This window comes from Callorhinchus milii, unplaced genomic scaffold, assembly GCF_018977255.1.
Source record: "Callorhinchus milii isolate IMCB2004 unplaced genomic scaffold, IMCB_Cmil_1.0 Scaffold1, whole genome shotgun sequence".
Classification (NCBI taxonomy): Eukaryota; Metazoa; Chordata; class Chondrichthyes; order Chimaeriformes; family Callorhinchidae; genus Callorhinchus; species Callorhinchus milii.
The window spans coordinates 37,177,663-37,205,312 of record NW_024704742.1 but is presented as its reverse complement, the minus strand read 5'-3'; the positions used below and the strand labels follow the sequence as shown (position 1 = coordinate 37,205,312).

The 27,650-nt window shown below is 39.9% G+C and overlaps 1 protein-coding gene across 1 annotated transcript in view; it reads right to left on the bottom strand.

The window, feature by feature from the left end:
• Nucleotides 1-27,650, bottom strand: part of ptpn13 (protein tyrosine phosphatase non-receptor type 13) — a 127,524-nt gene that overhangs the window by 73,124 nt on the left and 26,750 nt on the right. Inside the window, exons 4-7 of the mRNA XM_042340179.1 lie at nt 23,475-23,540; nt 20,814-20,999; nt 19,806-19,893; nt 15,777-16,313 (exon numbers count right to left, since the gene is read on the bottom strand). Of these exons, the coding sequence (XP_042196113.1) occupies nt 15,777-16,313; nt 19,806-19,893; nt 20,814-20,999; nt 23,475-23,540 (877 nt within the window). The remainder of the gene's footprint in view (nt 1-15,776; nt 16,314-19,805; nt 19,894-20,813; nt 21,000-23,474; nt 23,541-27,650) is intronic.

Sequence of the window (27,650 nt, the reverse complement as noted above, 5' to 3'; positions counted from 1 at the left end):
AGTTTTAGATCCACTCATTCCAGTTACCGGTTTCATGAATACATAAAAAAAACATAAAAAATCTCATTAGCTAAAGTTTTTGCAATTTAAAAAAAAACTTTTCAATTGTTGCCAAACCATGATCTCCTAACTCTGCGGAAAATGGGAGTGATAATAGGAAATTAGATATTATACTGGTTCTCTTGAGGCTTTTCTAATGGCCCTTAAATTGTAATGAGGTCAAGGAAAGAAACTGAGGTTAAACCCATGCACAAGTAGTTCTTGGAAATAATACAATTTTTGAAATGGTTTATAGTAAGAGGAAAAAGATAATCTGTGCTCTCATTTTGCAGAATAAGCTGCAAATTGTTATTCTTACAGGATATAGAATTACAAAAAATCCAAGTATCAAAACAGGCCATTTAGCCCAGTCCATATCCGTGATTCCATCTGAGCCTCCAACCATCCGAATTCCCTTCCCCCTGCCCCCGACCAACTTTCCCCCTTACCCCTCATGTATGCATGTAGACTCATAAAGACTTATTAAGTGCTCTGAGATGCTGACCCACATAAAGCTCACTATTTAAATGCAAGTTGTTGTCATACTCTACTGAGGAACTAACAATGAAGAGGGCGATTGGATTTTATTATACAGTGATTTTATTGGGAATAGAGGAATTTTTATTCCAGTGAAGGAGCATATAGAGAAACTAATGCCTTGATTATTTGTGAATATCTTCAATTAGCAGTGATTTGTGTTTGGGGAAGTCTATTTGGTTTTATGCCATTACCATTTCTGGAAATATAAAATAACTGCAAAGGAAAATAGTTACTCTATTGGAAATTGTTAAGTGCTCTGGGACGCTACCTGTGTGAGGGGTGCTATATAAATGCAAGTTGTTGTTGTTTCTAATAGCTTAAGCATATATGCATTATTTACATTATTATTACTTCATTCACCCACAGTATTATTACTGTTATATATAGTTCACTCATAAAAATAGTTGTGAAACTCTATTTTTGTTTCAGATTTTCAAATCCTGTGAAATGTTTTGAGATGTCCTCACGACGTGAAAGGCACTGTATCAGATTTCTACATATGCATTTTATAGTTGGAATTAGTAAGAAAAAGTCTGACTACTTGCAAAATGATCTAGATTACAGATAATATACTAATGAGGAATATTCTTGTTAAATATATTATACAGTCAAGTAAATGATACAAGTGTATATTTCTAGGCTGGGCCAACCATTTGTAGAATAAACATTCTTTCAAAGTGTATTTGATTAAATCTGTTAAATAAAACAAATGGGAAAATGTGAACTTTTTTTTCAATGGTCACAAACATGGCTTAATTTTTTTTAACTATTTGAGAGTTAATCACATCTACTGGATTACTGTGAAGACTCAAATCTTTTTGAGCACGGTTATAGGGTCAGAGATAGTTTCCATGTTTGGTGATTTGTTCTACCAGCAACCAGGTCAATTTAGACATTTACGGACTTCAGCTTTGCTGAAAGTGTCATCTCTAAAAATTAGTCAAAGTGCACTCAAATTAAATTTTAGATTGGGATGTGACTTCACCTTCAGGTTATGCAAAATACAAAGAGGTTTACATTTTTTAAAAAAATCTTGTGAAACATCTGTGGAAATGAATAATGCGATCTGGAGACAGAATTCCAAACAATTGCAAAAATCTGAAAATATGGATGTGGCACTTCGCTCACTGCCACATTGGATGTGGCAATGAACCACACACACCAAGGACAAGGTACAATATCTGTCTAGAGCTGAATTATCCTATCTTGGAACATGAGCAGTTTAAGCGATAAAACTGATTTCAATTTAACTATGCTATCAGAAAAAAAATTATCATTTGCAGGGCCTGACAATTTACTAACAGGACAAAAAAAATTAATACTTGATCTGGTATTTTTGAATCATATCACATTTAGTTAGTGTATGGAATGCGCACTCTCTCCCTGAGGGATGCATCCTGCTTACTTAATTCCGGAAAGTACATCGCTATCTGGCAAACTTTCCTGCTACCTGAGCTGGACCACTGGATCACCAGTAGGGCTTTGGCTGCAGGGTTAACAGGAGTTGAGTGGGATGGTTCCCTGTCCCCAGTGACTCGTCTGCTCTTCCAAGTCTTTCTGATGAGCCTGTGCTGTCATCAGCAGTACCCTGGTAGACTGCAGACCCACTTAGCTCAGGAACAAGACCCTTAAGACTGCCACAGGGGGCTGGCTCGATTCAGATATTCCGTTGCCAAGCATGTCGCCTTGGAGCCAGTTCAGCTCCAAGAAGACCCTACTTGGCGTAATAAAAACAGTCACTTGGGGCAAGGAATCTTCCCACTCAACTCTTGTTAACACTCAAGCCAAAGCCCTAACAAGTAGAGTGGTCCTAGCTGGACAAGCAGCAGGAAAGCTTGCCAGACAGTGCTTTCAATGGCAAGCTAATCAGTTTTAACTGGTTAGAATCCAGCAGTACAACCAGAGGAAATAACACATATTACACGGTTGCAAAAAATATACTAATTGCTGCTTTAACAAAAACTGGGTGGCCTTTCCTTTTTTTGGGTGGGGACGAAGGGGCCACACCAGCTCTCAGTGCCCAGCACCGCACACAGGCCCAGAGAGCGCGACACGCACTCACAGACACAGAGAGAGCGACACGCACTTACAGACACAGAGAGACACACGCACTCACAGACACAGAGAGACACACACACTCACAGACACAGAGAGAGCGACACGCACTTACAGACACAGAGAGACACACGCACTCACAGACACAGAGAGACACACACACTCACAGACACAGAGAGACACACACACTCACAGACACAGAGAGAGCGACACGCACTCACAGACACAGAGAGAGCGACACTCACTCACAGACACAGAGAGCGACACGCACTCACAGACACAGAGAGACACACGCACTCACAGACACAGAGAGAGCGACGCGCACTCACAGACAGAGAGACACACACACTCACAGACACAGAGAGAGCGACACGCACTCATAGACACAGAGAGAGCAACACACACTCACAGACACAGAGAGAGCGACGCGCACTCACAGACAGAGAGACACACACACTCACAGACACAGAGAGAGCGACACGCACTCATAGACACAGAGAGAGCGACACGCACTCACAGACACAGAGAGAGCGACGCGCACTCACAGACAGAGAGACACACACACTCACAGACACAGAGAGAGCGACACGCACTCATAGACACAGAGAGAGCAACACACACTCACAGACACAGAGAGACACGCACTCACAGACAGAGAAACGCACTCACAGACAGAGAAACACACTCACAGACATAGAGACACGCACTCACAGACAGAGAAACACACTCACAGACACAGAGAGACACGCACTCAGACACAGAGACACGCACTCAGACATAGAGAGACACGCACTCACAGACAGAGAGACACGCACTCACAGATACAAAGACAATCACAACACCGGGTCTCCGAGTGAAGCCCATTTGCCGCTTGCGTCGCACTGCGTGTACGAGTTCGGAGCTGCCCCTCCCTCGGTGACGTCGGGTAAACAGCCGGGAGGCCCACGGGCCAGAAACGACATTTATAGGGGGTTTGTGGGGGATTCCGCAGAAAAAGTGCGGCCGCTCTTTTCTATTAGCCCAGGGTTATAAGCAATTTCACGCTATAGTGGAGCGTGCTATAGTGGGGCAGCACTGTGATCTAAACTCATTATATGCCACACAGATGTGTGACTCTCATTAATTTGGAGACTCTTAAGCATGGTGATGGGTTTCCATGCGTGTTGGGTTTCCCAGCTAACCGGTTGGACTCAGACCCATAGTGGAGGCCAAAACCCAGGTGAGCTTATCTTACAGTAATCAAAGTATGGTTCCAATTAAAAAAAACCTGCAAGTTTCCTTTGTGTGAGAACCACAAGCAGCAGCACTGAAATTACGTAAATGTGCACGGCTTAGTATTAACTAAATTAAATTTTCTGTCAGGTTGAAACATATGTTTCTGTTAATATTAAATGTTACAAATCTCCAGTCAAGGAGATTCCGAGGACACTATGAACAGATTAAAAGTAATGAAGAACCTGAAATCATATTGTAATCCACGTTTTATAGCAATTGCATTTTTTAAAAATTCTGCTTTTCGGTTTTCAGATTTTTTGAATTTATATTCTGTCATTGAGTTATTTGCCCTTACAAAATAATGTCATCTCCTGTCAAGTCATTACAGTTTACTTATGTATAAGTAGTGAAGCAGTTAACTGGTGAAGCATATTTTCGTTATTTCTTGGTTGAAAGCTACCAATAGGGAGGAACTCAAAGCAAGGATACAGTCTACAAAACTGCTCAACAAGTACAATATCTGTTTAGGACATTTAAACACAGTCCAACTGGAAATTATCAGCAGAATATGAACAGACATGATACGAAATTGATTTGACAGTCACAAATACTATATTAAATCACTTACAACCAGTTAGAAGAAAAATTTGGCAGTTCAAGCAGCTGGTTCTTGATTTAGTTCTCTGAATTTACAGTTCCAATTACAGCAGATAAAGAGATTATAAAGAGAGAAATTTGATGCATAATGAACATAATCCAAGACAGTCACACCAGAAAAGCAGGAATGGGAACATTTAGGAAATGGTTAATAAAAGTGGAATTTCCCATTTTTAATTGCACTGAATGTATTCATCGTTGTGCTTCAGTCTGGAATGTATTCTCTTGACTTCCATGTTCTACATAATTACCAGAGGGGGCACTCTAAAAATAGAAACTGTGCCAACAAGGAATAGAAGGGACACAGAGGTATACATTGTTAACATTGCAACTCCCTGCCAACAATCAGAGGCCATACAGATAATGGATTTTCTGAATCTGGAGCTTATCCAAGATAGCAGCAATCACAATAAACACTGTAGCTGAGGTCATATCTAATTAATAAATTGAGAACAAATGTGAATTTATTTTACAAAGTTTCATGAATAGTGAACAGAAGAATGAAAAAATGCTGGCATTAATAGGGTGCAACATTATCATCTATAATCTCATAGGGTTTTATTTATAAGCCAATTATTGCTAATAGAGGACTGGGTTTGATGTCCGGGCAGTGCGAAACCTTAGGCAAGTTTCCTTACTACACACACCTCTGATTATCTAGTAGTAAGTAGAAATCCGGTTATTAGTTGATTGGCTGATCGTTTTTCTGGGGTAATAATCCCTTTAAAAAAATAGATTATAAACAAATGATTTGGTGATTTAATCCATGACTGTTTTGGGACATTGCTGTGGACAGTATTTCACCCACAAAATATAGTCAATTCACTTTACAGGATATTTTGTGAAATGCTTTGAGATGTCTCGAAGATGTGATAAGGCGCTAAATCAAATGCAAGGATTATTATGCTTATGGCGGCTGCAATGGTTTCTTTGGCTGAATAACATAAAAACTTCCAGTTGTGCAAATCTTTCAAATGCTAAAATCATCCTTTAAATTCAACAGCATGAACTGCAAAATGTTCTTCATGTTAAAAAAGACTCAAGTTCAGTCTCTGCACGGTAAAAAAGTTTACATCAAAGCAAGTGGAATATGCCCTGGAGAGATCTGAAGACTTGAACATAATAAAGCCAGTGGAGCCATTACAAAACAATGGCTCAGTTGTTCTAATAAATTATCCTCTTGAAATTTATTTTACAATTTTTTTTCCATACAAATTGAATGAATGCCAAACAAGCCTTTCATTCTCAGCCATCATCAAACTAAATTAATGCATTGTATTTCCTGGGGCAGTTTCAACTTTTCAGTGTGTGAGCTTTGCTTTTTGCAGTATCATGCTTCAGTGATGCGTTTCTGCATTTTGATATTGCAACACAGCACAGAATGCTTCTTCGTTTTCTTTTTTGAAAATGTTTATTTTGTTAGGTTTGCGACTTGAAATTAAAGGTTCCATGATACCTAGATTTAAATGTGGATCCCCAAACACAGATATAGCACCTTTCATGTAGCATTATGTTTTGAAGCACTTTTACAGAGATGGGAGTGGAAATCTGAACAGGGTGTGAAATTGGGAGGAGATAGGAGGGAGTTGACCAAAGGCGTAGTCAAAGCAGTAGGTTTTTAGAAGGGTTTAAAAATTGAGAGGGTTCAAGTTAGAGGTATTTTGGAAGAGAGTTCCAGAAAGTAGGGGATGGAAAACACAATGGCTGAAAGTTTGTTTGTCAACTGTGGGATGTAGGAGGCAGGGAACATATAATATGATGGTTTGCTGGGCAGAGAAAGTGGGACCTGAAAAGACTGCAAGATAAAATGGGGCTAGGGTGTAAAGTGATAGAACAAGTATCTTAAACGTCAAACTGCTTGAGGACAGGGAGCCAGAGGAGCCAAGCATGGATGGGAGTGATGGGCTACTTCACAATACAGGTTGAACTTAGCAAAAGCTAGGCGCATATGTAACAAGGTGTATGGGACCATCACTCACAATAATAACTCCCTACCAATTACATAGCAGGACTGGAAATGGTCTTGGAGCAAGTGCTTGGCATTGAAGCAAGGGAAAGAGAAATAAGGACTATAACTGGCTCCTTATAGTCAAACGCCTCATATTTCTAGCAAAACTTCTTATAAAGATATTACATCATTTCATAGAAAATAACCATTCTGAAAAACGGAGTCCTATTCATCTCAATGGAGATGTAATCTGCCTTGCCATTTTCTTGCCACTGTTTGCAACAGTCTGACCTTGGCAACTGAGTCCTTATGTTTGTATCCTGCATATGCTGCGATAGTCAATGCTTTAGTTATCTCAAATTTATTAAATGTAACAATATCATGAGGATGGGAGTAGGTAAAGAATCCATCAAAGATCCTGAGGAAAATAATCATTTAAGAAAGGTCTTCCTCTCATTGGTTCAGTACACCTTTCATGAGTAGGGGTTGCAATCCCAGGATTTTGGGAACATCAATACCAAATAAGATCCCAGTAATGGTGCCCCATAATGTTCTCCCTTTCTCTGTTGAAGGCTAACAGTGAGCTACAGTTCCATAGGGATCAGTAGTCCTCTGGTGCCTCACCCAGCCATTTTCATGTCAACCCAGACAGTAGCCAGGGGTGTATCACAGCTGAGCCTGAACCTGTCCTTGTCTCAACACCTACTCAAAAGTAATTATTCAAAAGGGCTCAATAGATAGTCATGAAAATTGGGAACCTTGTTTGATTTCCACCCACTTAACTCAGATGCTTTTAGCCCGATTGCAACACAGGCTGAGATCAGCCAAGTCATTTATAATGCAACAACTTTTAAACTACTGTCAGTAAAATAGCACTTTGAATTCAAAGATAATTATACAGCTACGAACAAGGATAGAATACGTAAATGAGGGAATAGATGGATTAGCAATGAATTATATTTCAGAAAGGCATTATCTAAATTGATGGGTGTGGTACGAGGAGAGGAGAAACCACCATATGCATCTATATTTGAACATGACCCTGGTAATTTCTCTTCCTATTAAGAGGAACTTTATCTCAATATCTATCACACACGCACTTTTGTACAATATACATGAAACTTTCATCCAGGAGTATATACATTAACACCGGGAAAAGGGGGAACATTCACTTTGGCACTGAATATTTTTCACCTACGTTATGGATGGGTTATTCTCATTCCCCTCTGTTCTCATTGGTATCCCATGTTAAATTGGAATGTTTAACAGAAATACTGTAAAAAGTTGTCAAAATATACAGAAACAGCAGGGAAAGGCATTAAAGGATCCGTGATGATCTTAAAAAACTGTGAGCAGATTCAACAGGCTGAATGGCCTTTTCATGTTAAATTCACCTTCAAATGAAACCCACTCCCACTCCAATGACTCCCAATGCTCATCCTGACTATTTCATCAATGGATAACTCATCTTTTAGCTACAGAACATGATTTCCCCCAATTACACTACTCTATCCCTATACCACTTCCAATATACCAGTGAATTAAACTGAAATACTGCTCGATCACAACCTGTCTGGCAACACATCACTTAATCCTCCTTCAATCTTTAAGTGGTTCCTGATTGGGCTTGGGGATCAAATCTTGCAAGAAATTAGGAAACATTTTGGCAAAAAGATTTTCACAACAGTTACACAGTCAAACGTCTCTGCAGGCATAGACTGGTCTGCATCCTGCTAATGGGGTATGCCTTCAAATACTCCATCTACTTTGTACACTTTGTGGAGTCCTGTAGCTCAGTGGTTAGAGCACTCGCTTTGCAAGTGAGAGACCTGTGTTCAATTCCAGGCAAGGCGAAACCTTGGGCAAGTTTCCTTACTCCACACGCCTAATAATAATCCCTCCAAAAAACAAAAAAAACAATAATAAATTGGTCATTTTCAATCTACGACTGTTTGTGGGACATTGCTGTGCGCAATTGGCTGCCGCGTTTGCCCACAAATATACAGTCAATTCACTTTACAGTCTATTCTGTGAAGCGCTTTGGGATGTCCTCCCGACGTGAAAAGCGCTATATCAAATGCAAGGATTATTATTATTATTATTATTATTGATAGTTCACTATTTTTGCAGATTTCAGAATTAACTGTTAATGAAACTAGCTACTGTATTTAGGACCTCCCTCACAGAAGAAAACACTGGGGGTGGTGAGGTAAAATGAGCACTTACTTTAAACTGAAACATATATAGAATAAAACAGAGGGTGATTCACAAGACTTAATTAAATTCAGGGCTTCAGATGATATAAAGCAGAACACTTGATAGGTTTCTAATTACCTTTAACACTTATTTCTATAAAAAAAACTTTGCAGACTTGTAAATTAATCCTTACTAAGTGCAAACTAAACATCTTACCATTTCTGCTGCAAGTACTGCTTTGTTTCTGGTCCTTTCCAGTATCCTGAGGTAAACGGACCGTGAAATGTGGCACTGTGCAACTTTCAGACAAGCACATTAAACTGCCTTGTGATTCTTCTGCAATTTATTGAAAAATTAGTTAAGTGGCCAGGCAAAATAACAATAATAAATTGGTCACGCAATCCACGACTGTTTGTGGGATACTGCTCTGCGCAATTGGCCGCCTCATTTTACCCACAAAATATAGTCATTTCACTTTACAGTATATTCTGTGAAGCGCTTTGAGACTTCTCGAAGATGTGATAAGGTACTACATCAAATGCAAGGTTTATTATTAAAATGCTCAAAGAGGTTAGAGTATTTGTTAACAGAAAATAGCAGAAAGAACAGCCACCTCAGTAACACTTTAATATACAGAAATGCAAAATTCGCTCTAAATATTAATTAAATATTTAAATAAAAAATACAGGACGTGGAGTCCTGTAGCTCAGTGGTTAGAGCACTCGCTTTGCAAGTGAGAGACCTGAGTTCAATTCCAGGCAGGGCGAAACCTTGGGCAAGTTTCCTTACTCCACACGCCTAATAATAATCCCTCCAAAAACCCAAAAAACAATAATAAATTGGTCATTTTCAATCTATGACTGTTTGTGGGACATTGCTGTGCGCAATTGGCTGCCGCGTTCGCCCACAAATATACAGTCAATTCACTTTACAGTGTGTTCTGTGAAGCGCTTTGGGATGTCCTCCTGACATGAAAAGCGCTATATCAAATGCAAGGATTATTATTATTATTATTATATAAATAATGCTTACATTTGATATAATGCTGTTTGCATTGGGTGGACATCTCAAAGCTATTCATAGGCTATACTGTGTATTTTGTAGGTGAATGGAACAACCAATTCGTACACAGCAAAGGTCCACTGACGGAGCTAGAATGACCAATTTTATCTGGGGGATTTGTTGGCCAGGACACCGGGAGAAACTCCCTTCTCTTTTTGAATCGTGCAAAGTGATCGAAAATGCCCACCTCACCAGGCAAGTGGGACCTTGGTTTTAACATCTAACCCATCTAATTAAGGCACCTCCAACAATGCAGCACTCCTGCAGCACTGTATTGGAGTATCAGCCTAGACTACATAAATTCAAAGTGTCAATACATGGCTTGAACTCGCATCCTGCTTACTTAGAGGAGAAAGTCGTATCAAATGCTCTAGGATGACACGAAGGATTTATTTCTCTCTAGGATAGTGTTCACCACCAGCCACTCTGGAATTAAGGTAGGAGGATGGAAGGAAAATTCTAAATAAATCCACATTTGTGTCTTTGCGGCCGTTAGTTTAATAACTGATATATCATAGGTCAAGTATTTTAAGTTTGTTTACAGCTGTGCCAGTAAAACTAATTCCTGGGGGAATTCATGTCAGCACAAAAGTAAACAGCAGACACTAATAAACATATCACAAGAACCATATTTATATCTATTTCAATCTACTTTAAGATTAATCCAATATTTGGTTGGATGAAGAAGGCCCTTCGGCCCATCTGATCTTATCCTTCGAGAAGAGCTCTATCGTATTCCCATCAAACATCAAGCTGTTTTTTAAATAGTGCCTTAGCCTCAACCTACTGTCCTTACAACCCGTTCAGTTGTTAATTATCCTTTGAGTGAAGAAAAACTTCATTGTGTCTGTCCTGAAATTGCCCTTTGCACCTCTAAAGCTATGTACTCTAAAGCTATGTTTGACTGTTTCGGAGCAAGGATATTTTTGTTGCATCATAAACTTATTGCAGATTTACACCTGAACAACACTGGGACATTCATCTTCAAAAGCAAAGGTCTGACTGAACAATCAAATTGTCCCAGTTCCGGTGTAACAGCATAATGGGCAAGAACTGCAATAACATTACTGGCCAGTATATGTTTAACTCCCCAACACACTCTTTCCCCAATCCAAAAGTAGATTTGTATTGAGGCAGCTGAGAGAAATGAGCTATGTGCTAAGCCACCTGCTTCCTCCAAAAGTCCAAATTGCCATTGTGGGTAATCAGTCTGTGTCCCAGTGGATGTGTAATGGGACTTTTAAAGTTTCATCTGAAACCAGAGCACTGGGAAAACACCTCACTCACATGGCAATATGGTATTTTAACCTAATATAGCAAAGTTGGTATATCTCCTGTAAGGTGAATCCAGTAAAAGCATATTCCATGTTGAAATCTGTAGTGGCAAACTTTCAGTGGATATAATTCAAAGTTGTCATTTCTCTGGCACAGTGAAAGCAAGTGCCACAAATGGACACAGCTTGAATCTTAACATCCTTAGCTAAATATTGTAGTAATTCTTACATTGCATTTATATAGCGCCTTTCACCTCATCGGAGGTCCCAAGGCAAGGCTTTGTACCTGAGTTTGATTTCAGGAGCAGAGGGGGGAAGATTACTTGAAATGGGCCTTGAAGGAATTGAGTGAAGGGGCGAGGTGAAGGAGCTCCACAAGGAATTCCAGATAATGGGCCAGAAAGGCTGACTCCGATGGGCAGGGTTGGGACGTGAAGCAGAAAAGTGCCTACTGAGCAGAGGGGGCAGGTGGATTTGTTGGATTTTAGAACATCATAGAGGTTGGGAGCTTTAAAAGTGAGGACAAGGATGCTGAACTCGATCCTCTAAGGGATGGGGAGTCAGTAGAGTAGACAAGGATGTGGATGATAGGCTTGTGGAGCCATGTGCATGAGAGGACACGAGCTGCAGAGTTCTTGTGAATGGAAGAATTCAGCAGAGAGTTGGCATAGTCAAGCCTAGATGTGATAATGTGTGGATTATGTGTGGATAATATCTGGACGTGATATATCACATTGACAGGTTTCAAAGCTCTTCACAAGGGCTGGAGCTACTTGAAATATAATATAATAACTTCCTAGTCTTTTTGAATATGGAGACAAATGTACTGATCATAATCCACAAGAACAGAATTAGAGGGAATAAACTCTTGTCTAAAAATATAGTCACTACACTTCACAATATAGCCTTTGAAGTGCTTTTATACATCCTCTTGATGTGAAACGCACAAGATCAAATGTAATTATTATTATAAGATTATTAATATTTAAATATTTCACATGAAACTTTTTTCAAAATCTCCCCCTCCCCCAGAGAGTAAGGATTTGTGGAACAAATCCCCAACAAAAACAGTTGATGTTGCCTCGACTAACTCCTACAAAAATATCTGGACACCTGCGTGAGAATAACAATGAAGGATATAAGGATAGATCTATACTGAAATAAACAAACTCCACAGAGTACATGGTCTGTTTCTGCGATGATGGAGCTGGGATGGGGGGGGGGGGGGGGGTGGTGGACAGGGGCTTGGCTGTGGATGGGAGACTGGGAATGAATAGTGGAGTTGTGGAGTAAATTGAATGTTCCAGAGTTCTGCTCAATTACCTTGAGGGCTGAGGGCATACAATATTTTCTCTGGAGTGAATGGATTGACATCCAGGTTGATTTTGCACTGTCTGTGGAAATAGTAAGCTCAATGAGCTGAATGGCTCTTTTTCAGTCATTGCATTCTTATGTTAAGCTACCATTCCTATTCAATGCCTACGTGGCTGAATAGAAAGGTTTGGTCTGCAGACCGTGGATTAGTGTTTGTAATGAGCTCACAGCCGGCAGTCTGGGTGCTAGAGTAATGCCAACACTCCTTTAACCTAAGCACTGTGAGGCACCTCTCTCCATCCCAATTATTTTGCAACCAAATGCTAAGCTGTGGGTATAAAACAGTAATGCCTGGAATTTTAATCCGTCACATGATTCGAATTAGTCTTTCAATAGAAACACCTTACAATATAAATCATTGATTCAGGGAACAGTAGGAGGTTAACAAAATCGATTAACACACTTTGTTCACTTTACTTAAGACTGATTACATGTGAAGCTTTGCAATGTTTCACCATGATAATGCACTATAAAATCTTTCTTTTACACTACTTAGTCCGCAGAAACGTTTAATTTTCTCTTGACCACTCACCTGGTCCTATATTTAATTTTTTAAAGCTTTTGTGTCTATCTTTGTTTATATTGAATCTCTGTGGTCAGACGTTCCAAGCAGCAAGTGGAGTGATGTCATGTGCAAGAGGGGGGGAGAACAACAACAAAAAATATATTTGTAAAGCACCTTTCACGTTGGAGAACGTCCCAAGGCACTGGACCTAAGCTCTGTGAGGCACCCTCTCTGCACTCCAGTTAATTGTACAATTATGTACAACAACAACACTCACTCACTCATTCAGACACACAGTGACAGAGACATACTCACATACACTCATTCAGCACACACACAGACACATACACACACAAATGTAAAAGCAGGAGAGAACAGCAAGATAACCCCCTTCGTTGTGCCTACTTAACCAAATGTTTACTACATTTGGAATCCAATGGGGCTGAGCTAGGTGCTTTGCTTCAAGACTCAGTTAATCTAACTAGTAAGTAGGAACCCACTTGTTAGTCGATTGGCAGATTGCTTTCCAGGGGCAATAAACCCTCCAAAAAATAATAATAATTTGGTCACCTAATCCACGACTGTTTGTGGGACACTGATGTGCGCAATTGGCTTCTGCAATTCGCCCACAAAACACAGTCACTACACTTTACAGTATATGCTGTGAAGTGCTTTGGGAGGTCTCGAAGATGCGATAAGGCACGATATCAAATGCAAGGATTATTATTGTTACTATATATTTATAGAAAAACATCCCACTGTTATATTTTCAGCACTAACCATTGATCTGTACTGTAATGGGGAGCACATTTAAGAGGAACATCTCCACTAGTATTACTCTAAGCTATTCAATGTGCTGTTGCATGAAGAGACATGCACCACACCTCATTGAATTGCTCTGAAAAAATCTCTAATAGTTAAGAAAAAACTTCCAGCTGAATTGCATTAGAAAATGGTACATCAACTACGTGAAAATGCATAGCCCTCAAATTAAATATTATGTGAAGGTAGAAAACTCAAAGGTCCACAAACAATAATAATCCTTACTTTTGATACAGACCTCATCGCATCGAAATATCTCTGTGATTCACAGTGTTTTTTGTAAAATGTAGTGACTATGTAGGCAGACGGGAGAGACAATTTATGTTCGGCAAGATGTGAATGAGTGATATAAATGAGGAGTTGAAGAGGTGTTTATTTTCTTTTTACTTTTGGACTTCAATCTTTTCAGTTCCCACACATTTTTATTAATTGAAGTAGAAAAGTAATCAAAATAAGACACAATGAATTATTATCTAGCCTACAAAACAGTCACTAAACTTTACAGTATATTCTGTGAAGCGCTTTGAGACATCTCGAAGACGTGATAAGGCACTATATCAAATGCAAGGATTATTATTATAACAATATCATCTAGATTTTGATAAATTGAAAGGAACCAGCTTGGGATTGATTTGGAAGCTCTTTTCAAAGAGCCATCATAGACACGATCGGCCGAATGGCCTCCTTCTGTGCTGTATAGTTCTATGATTCTATGTTTCATCACTAAAATAAAACCAGAAAATATAGTTGAGAACCATTATGCGGAAACGATTTAATGGTCTGCTGAAATCAATCCAGCTCCTATTTTCCTTAACCTTTGAAGTCCAGCCTTGTTAATGTAAAATGATACTTAAATGGACTGTCAGAATGACTCGATTAAGTGGTGAATATGTGGAATAGACTAACTAGGGTGGGAGTAGAAGCAGAGTGTGTCAAGAAATGGAAGAGGAAACTAGATTGCTTTTTTACAATGATATTGATTGAGAGTTGCTACAGCTATGTAGTCAGCAAATAGCACCAATAAATTTGCTGAGTTTCATCCTTATTTTTGCCTTGCTCTCTTTATAGCAGAAAGTAAAATGAAAAAATGGAGAGCAAAACTCTAATTCTGTCCAACAAAGTAATAAAATGTAAAGCTGCATAAAGAAATGCAAGTAAACACACTCCATATGTACCACATTGGGACTTTAAACACATAGTGTCTCACAAACAGCCTCAAAGTGAATGACCAATTATATTTGGGGGATTGTTGTTCAGGACACCAGGAGAAACCCCCTTTTATTTTTGAATAGCGCTATGGGATCTGTAGTATCCACTTGAACAGGCAGATCAAATCTCAGTTTAACGTCTCATCTGAAGAATGGCACCTTCAACAATGCAGCAATCCCCCAGCACTGGTTTGGAGTGTGAGCCTAAATTAGATGAGTTCAAAGTCCCAATGTGGGACTTGAACCCACAACCTTCTGACTCAGAGCTCAGAGTGCTATCAATTGAGCCAGGTTGACAAATGGTGCTATCTCATTCAGATTAAATATAATTGTGTAATTGAATTATAATTTCTCTTGCAGGACTGATATCAGTCAAGCAAAGACAACAGCTTACATTCATCCAACAGTTATCACCCTGCCAGTCTCAGTAGGTGTCACCCTTTCGCAACAGTGGCATCGGATACGGTTTGCATAACTAATGCTGAGTTGAGCAGGTTAAGGGATAAGTTCTATACTTGGTAATATATGCATAACAGCAATAAAAAAAATATTGTTTCTTAACATACTGTATCCCTTCTCACTAAAGGATTCAATGCAGTACACACCAATTTTCAACATACAGGTAGGTTTCCTAAACAACTATGAAAAAGCAGAACCATCGCAAACAAAAACAGCTAAAACAGTGACTCAGTACACGATTTCTCCCCAACTCCAACAACAGCAACATCAAAATTACATTTGTATAGCACCTTTCACATTGGGAGGACGTCCCAAGGAGTTGGAAAACTCCAGGTTCCTGCCAAGGAAATATTAGCCAATATCTATCTTGCACTTCTCCTTCAACCAGGCAGCTAATAACATGCATAGAATATTGTGCTTACCGTCCATATCCATAGCCTCTCTCAAGACTTCCAGTTTCTTCTGCCGATCTTTAATCCTTTCATAAGCCCCCGAGAGAGCAGATGGCATTGAAAGTTCTGACATATGGTGAGGTTTTTGAAGACCAAGTGTTTGACCACAGTCTGAGTACTTTGCCTCCCTGGCGATGGAAGCATTCTTATTAGGTCTAATTTTTCCTTGTTGACAAGGGCTGTGTCTCTGAGGATCATCCCCAAGTGCTACTATCTTACCACTGTGATAGCCCAGGTCAACTGTGGAGGTCCAGAACTTCTTCCTACGACCAGTACCAGCACTGAAATTAGACCTCCTCTCCAAATCATCAGGTCTAGATCGACGTCTGTAGTAGACATCTATGGCATCCTCATGTGAAGAAGCAGTGTAGTGAGAAGAGTCGTCTTCTGCTGTTCTGTCAGAAATTGCTAAGAAACCCATAGATTTGCTGAGTCTTCGGTTCAGTGAGATCGGGTCACAAAATTGTGCTTTGTATCTTTCCAAGGTGTTGGCAGTTGGACTTTTCCCTAAAAAGATGAAATGGCAATATGTCCATCAAAGTACTATAATATGAGTAATCATAATACAGAGCTCTTACTGTTACTCCCATCAGCTGCTATTTTTGCACACGGTTTTCCATCTCTTCTTCCTTTCCCCCGCTTAACAAATATCGTGGAACAGTGTCATATAAGGTCGTAATATGAGACATTTTGTGCATCTTAACTTAATCTCACCCCATGTTAAGTGGCAAAGTAGCTGTTGACCATTCTAATAATAATAATCCTCGCATTTGATATAGCGCTTTTCACGTCGGGAGGACGTCCCAAAGCGCTTCACAGAACACACTGTAAAGTGAATTGACTGCATATTTGTGGGCGAACGCGGCAGCCAATTGCGCACAGCAATGTCCCACAAACAGTCCTGGATTGAAAATGACCAATTTATTATTGTTTTGGGTTTTTGGAGGGATTATTATTAGGCTCTGTGTGGAGTAAGGAAACTTGCCCAAGGTTTCGCCCTGACCTGCCTGGAATTGAACTCAGGTCTCTCTACTCACACTACAAGAGAACTATGCAGATCTATATGAATCAACAAAACACTTTCATGTCTTTTTTAAAGAGCAATGGTAGACAAAGTCAGGAAAAAAAAGTTGGCCATAAATAAACAGATTTCAAAAAACAGATTCAGTTAAATGTTGAAAAATGTAATGAGAGATTTAATTCAAAGTATTCCTTTTCTTTAAATACAGTGGAGCTGTGTTATACCAATCTCCTTCATATAGCACTGATTTGATGTGTGTGGACCCCATTCACTGTACATGCAGGCAGCTCACCAGCCTCATTATGGCCAGTTCTCCTGCCAAAAGACTTTGGGGTCATCAGGTTGCCATTGCCGTCACTTATTGTGAACTGTGCAACGCAATTAATCTGAATCAGCTTCATTATATAGATTGATTGATATTTTCTGGACTCCCAACAATAATCTTAAAATGTGACTCTAATATAACTTTTCATCAGCTCAGTGGACACCTGCCATAATATAGCTGTATGATTTCTGAAGCAATGTTCTGGAAGAGGAGTAGGAGATCAGATGCAATATACTGCGCTAATCTTAACACACTGTATCTCTTCCCAGTGCATCAATGAAAACCACAAATGAATAATACCAGATGTAAGGGGTGCAAAGGGTTGACTGATACCAAATGCAAGGGATGCTCTCCTTTACATCTTTACAGGTTTTCCAGAAGAAATCAGTTTAAACATGGAACTCTCAATACACTTTACTCTCTCTAGTGCAATTGTCAATACATAAGGCCCTCCATGAGCTTGCTCCTCTCTACCTTTGTGACCTCCTAACCCCCTACCAATCTGTCCACTCCCTCTGCTCAGCGGGCTCCGGTTTGCTTGATGTCCCCTGCCTTTCCTGCCCCACCATTGGTGGGTGGGCCTCAGTCTCTATGGCCTCAGCCTCTCCACCCTCCTCCCTTTTCTCCTTCAAGACCCTCCTCTTCAATCGTGCCTTTGGTAACCCTCCACAACTCCTGATCCCAACCATCAGCTCAGGTGCTCATCCCTGACTGACACTAGTTCAGTCTCCTGCTACTTGATGTGGTATTCTCACCTCACTAAACATGTTTAGTGTTCTGGTTGGGGATTCAAGGGATTGGTTTCTCCACACTCTCCTGAAGGCTAGCATTCCTGTGATTTCATTTGACTGGAAACATTTCAGGAATGGAGATAACACATTTTGACATAAATAGGTACTCAGTTGGTTTGTGTCACTAGAGAAAATAGAGTTAGCAGCCAAGTTAAATACTCCTGGAGTGCTGCATTGGTGCCACAAATTGATAACAGACTAGAGATAATTGCACCAGAGAGAGATATGTGCATCAAAGTCAGTAAATTAGGAGGAAGAAGGCCAAGCTTTATTAGGGGAAATAAGGGGATGGATAAAATGCAGTAAAACCAGGGTCAATGCATAATATCTAATTTCAAGTAAATGATCCACAGTGAGTAGGTCTGCAGAGCCGACCTTTAACAAGTCAGGCACAAAGGCATTTCTATTTCTTTTTCAGTGTTAGGATGAATGACTGCTCCCACTGACCAGTAATTTTAAATAATCTAGCAGTGTGACTGGGATCTAATTTGTCATATTCCTGATGTGGATTTGTTGTACTAATTGTAACATCTGGTTTGCAAAATTTGTGGTGATATTTGCAGTTCATAAGTTGGCAAAATACAAACCATTCAAAAAAATAAGAAAGCTTAATGGCCGGCTATTTCTCAATGGCATTTTCGGACTCTGCTGACTTGGAATTCATGATCTGCTGGCTGCAAATTTTGCAAACCAGAAGATTTTAATCACACAACAAATCCAGTTTGCAAAATTGCAACCTTCAATGTATCATTACTTGTAGAATGTGCTTTTCTGCTCATTCTGTCTTCTGGTGTACAGTAGAGCAGAAAAATATCAAAACTTGAAAATGTTAAAGCTTTACATTTCATTTTCAGTCACTATTATGTAAGTTTATATAGAGAGCATGAGTCTCCATGTTTTCAGGTCCTGATAGATGGGACACGGGCAGAAATCAATCACACAACAGGTCAGTCAATTCCACATATTTTCCTGCATAAGATTAGGTCCTAAAATATCATTATCATTATCTGAGAGAGTTCACTCAATCATCCAGCTGCTTCAGATTACACAATGCCAAATAATATTTCAACACCTCTGCATGCTGCTCAGATCTATGAATCATATCCTGCTTTTTCTTTCCAAGGTGACACATCTAATTGAGAACAGGTCGTGCAGGTATACGTCATGCAATGTATTTAACTAATGTCATTTCTTTTGAGCCGTGCGCACTGTAGTTGGGAGATGAATGATCGCTTGCCAACAGCTGGTTCATCCCATGTTTTATTCTTCCCATTGTTCACTTTTACTGCCGATGCAGTAGTTTTTTTTCTGAAACATTTGTTCAACACGCTAATGTAGTCATGGTTTCAACAGTGTTGCTATATACATCTTGAAGGTATGATCATGAAGATTTTCGTCAAATTAATTAATATTAATATTAAAATATCCCTATTTTCAATCACTTTAATAACTGCAACACCATTCCGAACACTAAAGACATTGAAGTGATAAAATGCTCTAACCTGTAATCTTAATTTTAACCAATACGAGATGCTACTCCGCATGAAGAGTGCTATGTAATGCAAGTTGTATTATAATCTTCATTAAACGTGGGTAAAGAAACATATTTAGTTTTACTGTAATAAATTTAAATAATAAAGAGATCATTATAACGCAGAAAGGAATCAATAAGGCAAATGGGATGCTGGTTTTTTTTAAATAAGGGATCTGAAATATAAAAATAAGGAGGTTCTTCTCTAGTTATATAGATCACTGGTGAGAAGTCATTTGGACTGTTTTGGCACCATGTTCTGTTTTGGCACCTAATGTTAAGGAATGAGGTACCTTAGGAAGGGTATGTTTTACTCTCTTAACAGACATACCCACTGGAAGGCCCTTTCCTCTCAGTCGATCCCGGATTTCTTGGTTACGATCTGGTTTGCTGACTGTATTGACAGAGAGCTGATCAAGCTACAAAACAAAAGTACATACAAGTTATTAATTTTAATCCAATTACGAAACAATGTTAAATCCTTGTTCAGTAAGAACTTCATATTTACCAATATTGGCTTGTTACCTATTCTCATAATGGGGAAGTATTGCTATATGGGAGGGATAAAAGCCAAAACTCAAAATATAATTTTCAGCTAGAGTAATGCAGGTTAAAGCATGAACACCATGCACTTTGGTACACTATTCATTTAATCCATACAGAATGAGTTGCTGTCAACTTCTCATGCGACTAGCAGGATGGGAGAAGGCAGACTAGACGGACCTTGGCCTTTTCTTGTCTAGCAAGTCCTATATTCTCATTAACCCTTTGATTTTCAGACACTGACTGGTGATGTTGATGGTCTTTTGCTTGTTTTCACTTCAATAAATATCTGCTTTACATAGACATTAACAATCCCGACATCCTGGCCAACAATCCTTCATATTACTCGGTCATTTGTCTCATGACTGTCTGTGGAACCTCCCCAAGCGCAAAGGCTGCTGGGTTTCCCTATAAACAGTCAACTACTTAGCAAAATTCTTTGAAATGATAAAGGTGTGAAAATATAAGTTCTTTCTTTCTAAATCTCATTATAATAGGGCATATGATAACACAATCAATTGAGATGTTAAAAAGGGAGCTTAATAAATACCTTGGAAATAAGGGCATTGAGGGATATGAAGGCAGAAACATTTAATTAACAGAGCTGTATAGATGTAAGAAACTTGTGCCACAAGCTTGATGGGCTGAACAGCCTCCTTCTGTGCCTTTGTTCCGACATCTGGAAACACGTCACATTTGCCAATAGCAATACATTTGCTGCACTGATACCCCCCACCTCAATAATACAAATAATACTGGACAGAATAATTGAACTTCACAGCCAACGAGTACTTACAGCAGTTAGGCTTCCCAAGACAAGTTTTACCAGCTGTTTAACATATGAGAAAGCTGGCGCACAATTGGTGTTCCGGATATGAGCACTGCAGGCATCTAAAGTGGTCCTCACAGTCACTCGAGTGTACATCAGATCCTCACACATACTCAACAATATGCTGTTCAGGTGATCTCCCAGTTTGATTGGCTAAAATTCACAGGGAGGAAAAACAATTGCTCTGGTTAGATCTGTGTCAATATTAAAAAGTAACACAACACAAAGTATTAACACTGACAGTCTTCATTAATATTGATGCAAGAAAGACACATGCCTGGATTAAGAATAATAATAATCCTTACATTTGATTTATGGCGTTTCATGTCAGGATGATGCCTCTAACACTTTACATGATACACTGTAAACAGGAATAACTATGTTTTTTTGTAGGTGAATTCAACAGCCATTTTCACAAGAGTACAAGTTCGATATTGAAGGCCCATCGAATCTCAGCCCTCCAGAATATCCACTCGACAGGACCCCATCAAGCTGTTTTTAAATGAGTTTGTGACCAGCAATGACTCATAAATAGCCAAGAAGTGAATGCCCAATTTTATCTGGGGGATTCTTGGCCAAGAAAATTATACTTTTCTCAAGGCACCATGGGATTGTTAATGTCCAACTGAACAGACAGACGGGACCTTGATTTAACATCTCATCTGAAGGGCAGCATCAGCCTCTCTGACAATTCATCGCTCTCCAGCACAGCATTGCAGAATCAGCTTAGACTAAATGAATTCCAAGTCCTGATTATACAGCATCATTCTGTAGATCATTGGCAATTGCTACTTAAATCGTAACCAACTGTGCAATACTTTCAAAATATTTATGTGTAAATATGTGGTGATGACAAGTTGTGATATGTTCAGTGTTGCATCATCTATTTCACAGTTCTATTTGCAGTAGCTGTGAGATAATTATTGTTTTCTGTGAGGAGATCATTTTTCTTTGATGTTGTTATGGGGCCCCCCAAAAATTGGAAAGTACTACTAAATTGTACCAACAAAACTAATGAGGTCCTGAATGAGGACATATAGCATTAACTATAGAACACACCAATAAACATGTGAGTATGTAATATTGATTACATACTCACATGTAACAATTATAACAGTTATATTTATTAAAAAAACCTCAAATTTTTAAATTGGGGATATCAATAATCGAAGTATGGATTTCCCAGCACAACTGTAGAACTGACAACTAACAACAAAGCAGCTAAATTCCCGCTCCAGGCAATAACCTCTTTCACAGTGACGTTAATTTCCAGACACCACAAAGTTCTTTTGGCTTGATTGACTTGTCAGCCAGCATAATAAACCACATCACTGAACATCAAGGCTGTCACTCCATAAATATACAGCAGCACAAGTTTTTAAAACGCTTCGCATTTTTAAAAAAAAACTATTAAGTCTGCTGAATATTACATGAATGTACTGTAATTGTGATAACATATTTACAAACCAAACTAAATCAAACCAAACCCAGTTGCAAATTATTGGTACTTTCCCAAACAGCTGCTGGTATGCATTGTACATGATTTGTGCTTCACTTCTAACTTTAGCATTTAAAAAGCATCGTTAATACCCAGAAGGTACCACAAATAATTTCTGTAAGGAGGGAAATGATATGATCATTTATTTTCCAAATTATTTAGATGGGAGGGTGGATGAGGAAATGAACACTCCTCTATTGTTCTCTCCTTTGAGTCATGCGTAACCTGCAGCTTTAAATCATTCCATTTATTGGCAGTAATGTTTCAAAAGGGCACTGGAAAGACAATAACAATTTATGAAATGCAAATTATAAAACAAAACAGTTGGCACCTAACAATTTGAGACACTACTAGTAGACAAATCAACAAAGTTACACACATCTCGACTTCAAGAGCAGTAAACTTTTTTTGGAATGCCACACTTTCCATCTGTTAAAAGTTTCCCAAACCATCTGTTTATATTTAAGAATACAGCTGTCAATGCCAATTCTCTTTGATGCGGATAAAGTTCAAAACAGGTATAATAAAACCAGCCTTATATTTGGCACCAGTATCGATTTGGGGGAGAAAATTAAGGACACCTTCTCTCTTTAAATAAATACAGAGTCAATGAATCATTATCAATGATCTCTTGAATAAGTTGTTATTGCTATGATTAAAGTTCACAAGAATCTATTGCAAGAAGGTTGTAACTGATTCAAAATATTCAAATAAGACTGAATCTTATTCATGAAGTTATATTAAGAATTAAAACATTTTATGGCTTGATTTCTGGGTTCTTACACTATACTAACTCCCTAATTCTCATATATAGTGATAAGGATGCATTAGGATGCTCCCTGATTGAGTCTGGGTATACAATACACCAGGAGGTTGGACACACAGCTTCCATGGCTAATATTTAGGTGGAATTTTGGTGTTTCAGTTTGAAGTAAGTTTTAGGGAAGTGGTATAGGGATAAAATATGGTGTTTCAGTTTGAAGTAGTTTTAGGGAAGTGGTACAGGGATAAAATATTCAATAATCTGAACATAGGCATGAAAATTCTGAATTGTATTCAATATGCCCATCCAGCTTCAGCTGCAAATATATATACCTTTGAATACAGAACTGAAAAACTACAGCACTCACCTGATTCAGAGGTATTTTATAGTCTGCTCCCCAGTACAATGTCATTCCAAGAGAATACACGTGCATCTGTAAAGATAACAATAGTTCAGTATGGTTTAAAAAGATCACAAATGTTGTGAGGTATGGGAATGATTCACTCTTCTAAACCAATTTTACATTTAGATTATAAACCAATGGGCAATTTTTTTCAGGGGGGAGAAGGTTAAACCAACGTTTACCAATTTATTCTCTTCATTCCCCGAAGGCTTTTGACAGGTATTAAAGTTAGCCATGGATTAACTGACAGATACACATACTGGACTTGTATCCGATAGTCAATGCATGATTATAAACTCCCCAGCACCACCCCCCATCACCACACCTTCCTTAAATACCCCAGCTTGGGCTCCTAGCCGGCTCTGTGGAAATCCTTGAGACACTCTTCTGATTTGAAAGGCACAATGCATGTGAATATAGGGTGAGGACAGCATCAGGTGAGATATACAGCCTTACAATGTTCAATAGTCATACAGGAGTTATTTTAGTGAGATGCTAGAATCTCTTACACTAATGGAACTTCACCCCAGTAGAAGAAAAAAACATGAAAAAAATGAAAATAATAGATTTTTATCATCCACATATGTTCTCTTTTGATTCAAAATTATCTTTAATTGTCTTTATAGTTCCCCCCCCAAAAAATAAACAAAAGTCAGGAATAAAGATGTGTTATGTTACTCAGTAAGCAATTTTAATTACACCATTATCCAATGATTGGAATATTATAAAATTCAGCTACATTTAACAGAATAGATCTAAGCATCTGTACCAAGTTAAACATTTAACATCAATATTCCAGACAGTTCAGATCAGGCATAATGTGGCACAGGTCTTAGGATCACCAACTAATGTGGGTCCTCATACAAATGCAAACATGTCTCTTTTGATCCCCACAGAATAACTTTACTGCACACGGGCATCCAGACTTAAATATGGTACAGCTTAGAAATAACTGAAGAATATACACTGTTATCAAAGTGCAAGGAAATTAAATACTGAACATAAAGCATGAATGTTACATTTTTTGTAGAATGTAATGCCTGCTTCATATCTTCCATCTGTCCCACCTCACCATCGGTGGACAAGTTTTTCAACCAGTCTGTCTAGAACTCCATCTAGGAATCCTGCTGCCTGAGAAAGCAGTTTGAGCAGTTTCAACCCAACCATGGAGCCACAACACAACAATGAGTCTCACTCAGGACATGAAATAAGATGTTGTTCAAGGAGGGCAAGTGTGGACATGAAGAAAACTCACTGATATAGCAATGGGAGGAGGTGTGCTCCTTTAAGATCAGAATTAAGTGTAAAAGAAGCTCATGGGGCACTTGACCTGGATGTGCTTAATAGAGAAAAACATGAGAAAATGTTCCACTCCACCTAGCCTTCAATCTTAACCCCTAGGGGCAGAAAATTCAATAACTATGAACTAGAAATTCTTCAGCTGCTTCTTTAGGCCTACTGCTATCTACTTTGTCTCAGACCAAGAAATCCAAATTAATTATTGACTAAGAGTTAACCTGAAATGCACAGATTAAGGTAAATGTTTTGCCATGAAAAGGTTTTTGGACGAAAAGTAATAAACTGTGAATCATTTCTGAAACGGTCAAGTAGGTCACATTTGCAAGATTTTACTCAATACGTGACACAGGCACTTGGGAAACTAATCATAAAGCAATGCCACAATTGAGAACTTCATATAAAACGTGATTTGAGAAAAGCAGATTTATTGTAGTGTAATAGTGTACACAATATGCTTCTACAAGCACTAACAATCCAGACCAGGAATACTGAAAGATTAAATTCAATTCCAATTCTGTGCTGACTTAGCAAACCTGACCTGTGGCAGTTGTGGTGATGCTGCAAATGGCCTCATTTCCCCCTCGTCTACACATATTTGGTTGAGGTGCCAGAAGACAACAAATACCCATGGAATCATACCCCAGCAAAAAGTCAATCTTTCAGAAGAGGAAGGGAGAAAATTGTAGGGAATTGCAAGCCTTCTAGTTGATTGATTAAACATCACTAGTACCCCAACAACAACAACAAAATTACATTTATAGAGCACCTTTCACGTCGGGAGGACGTCCCAAAGCGCTTAACAGTCAGGTGTCGGGGCCCGAGTATGGGGGAGGGGTGTTGTAGGAGTGACGGAAGGCAGAGGGTTGGGAGGGAGACCAAAGGCACGGACGAAGAGAAGGGTCTTGAGTCCGGCCTTGAAGGAGGCAAGGAAGGAAGCGAGTCGAAGGGACCGTGGGATGGAGTTCCAGAGTGTGGGGGCAGAGAGGCTGAAAGCCCGGCCACCGATGGTAGGGCGGGAGACATGGAGTAGGCCGTAGCCTGATGAATGGAGGGAGCGGGCAGGTTGGTAGGAAGTCAGCAGATCAGAGAGGTAGGAGGTGGCAAGGCCATGGATGGCCTTAAAGGTGAGGACGAGGATCTTGAACTCGATCTCCTGGGGGATAGGGAGCAAGTGGAGTCGGGCGAGGGAGGGAGTGATGGGGTCACGGAGCCTGGTGCGTGAGATAACACGAGCTGCAGAGTTTTGGATGATCTGCAGCTTGTGAAGGGAAGAGTTGGGAAGGCCGATGAGGAGGGATTTCATGTAATCAAGCCTTGAGGTGACGATTGCGTGGATGAGTGTTTTGACAGCCTGAGGGGTGAGGCAGCGGCGGAGTCTGGCTATGTTGCAGAGATGGTGGTAGGCAGTGCCGGTCATGGCGCAGATGTGGGGCAGAAAGGACAGTTCAGGCTCAAACAAGACACCCAGGTTCCTGACTGACTTAGTGAGGTTGAGTGTGCAACCGTGGAGGCTGATGCTTCCAGCTCCTGAGATGCGGAGGCACTGGCGCGAGCCAATCAGGAGGGCCTCGGACTTGCTGAAGTTGAGTTGGAGAAAGTTGGCCCTTGTCCAGGACTTGATGTTGGACAGGCAGTTGGTCAGCACCCCAGTAGTCCTGGAGTTCAGGGTGGAAGCAGAGAGGTAGAGTTGGGTGTCATCCGCATACATGTGGAAATTCACCCCATGCCTGCGGATGATGTCACCAAGGGAGAGCATGTAGAGGGTGAAGAGGAGGGGACCAAGAACAGAGCCCTGAGGAACATCGCACAAGACGGTGCGGGGGCTGGAGGAGAAACCGCTTACCGCGACGAGTGGAGGCGGTGTGAAAGGTAGGATCTGAACCAGTCAAGGACAGAACCTTGAAGGTTGAGGTGGGAGGAGAGGCGGTGGAGGAGGATCGAGTGGTCCACAGTGTCAAAGGCGGCAGTGAGGTTGAGGAGGACGAGGAGGCAGAGGGAGCCCTGGTCACACATGGTCAGGATGTCATTTGTGACCTTGACCAGAGCAGTTTCCATGCTGTGGGCAAGGAAGTGGAGTTGGGATTTAAGGAGAGAGGTAGGGACGAGGTCGAGGGAGCAGGTGGTGGACTTCATGGAGGTTACCGTGTTGAAGACAGAGGAGGGGGTGATGGGTTCAAAGGTGTGGAAGAAGGAATGGGTAATTGCCGGATGGGTAATTGTGTGCGGTGGGGGTAGGGAGAGGCTGGAAGTTGGGAGGGCAGTGGCAGCTGAGCGGACACTCAACACACACTCTGTGGTCCACCAAGCCTTGGCTCTTACCTGCCTGTATTTGATACTCTCCAGAGGTAGGTAAGGGAGAAAGTGGAGTCACATTCCATTCCAGAAATGGGAATTTCCATGTGATGGTAACTACATGGATCTCTCAATCTGGTTTGGGTAATGGGGGAGGACAGCTCAAAGTTCTTCACGGGATATACTGTAGAGTGTGTTTTTGTGGTAAGCACAAAGAGGCAACTAATGTTGAATCCAAAGATGTGAGTCGCTTTCCAGCTTTGTGCTCACCCACAAAACACACACTTTACAATATATCCTATGAAGTGCTTTGTCATGTCCTCCTGACATGAAAGGCGCTGTAACAAATATAAGGATTATTATTTTTATGATAATAATACTCATTTGGAGAAAAAAAATCCACCTCGGTCTATATTTACTTTATGAAAGTTATCAGGAAATCCAGAATTTGGCACATTGTTGAATTCAGTTTAACTTTGAAGTCAGTTTTCTGTGGTTCTTTGCTAAAAAATCGTTCCAAAACTAATAGAAAATTCAACAACTTGCCAA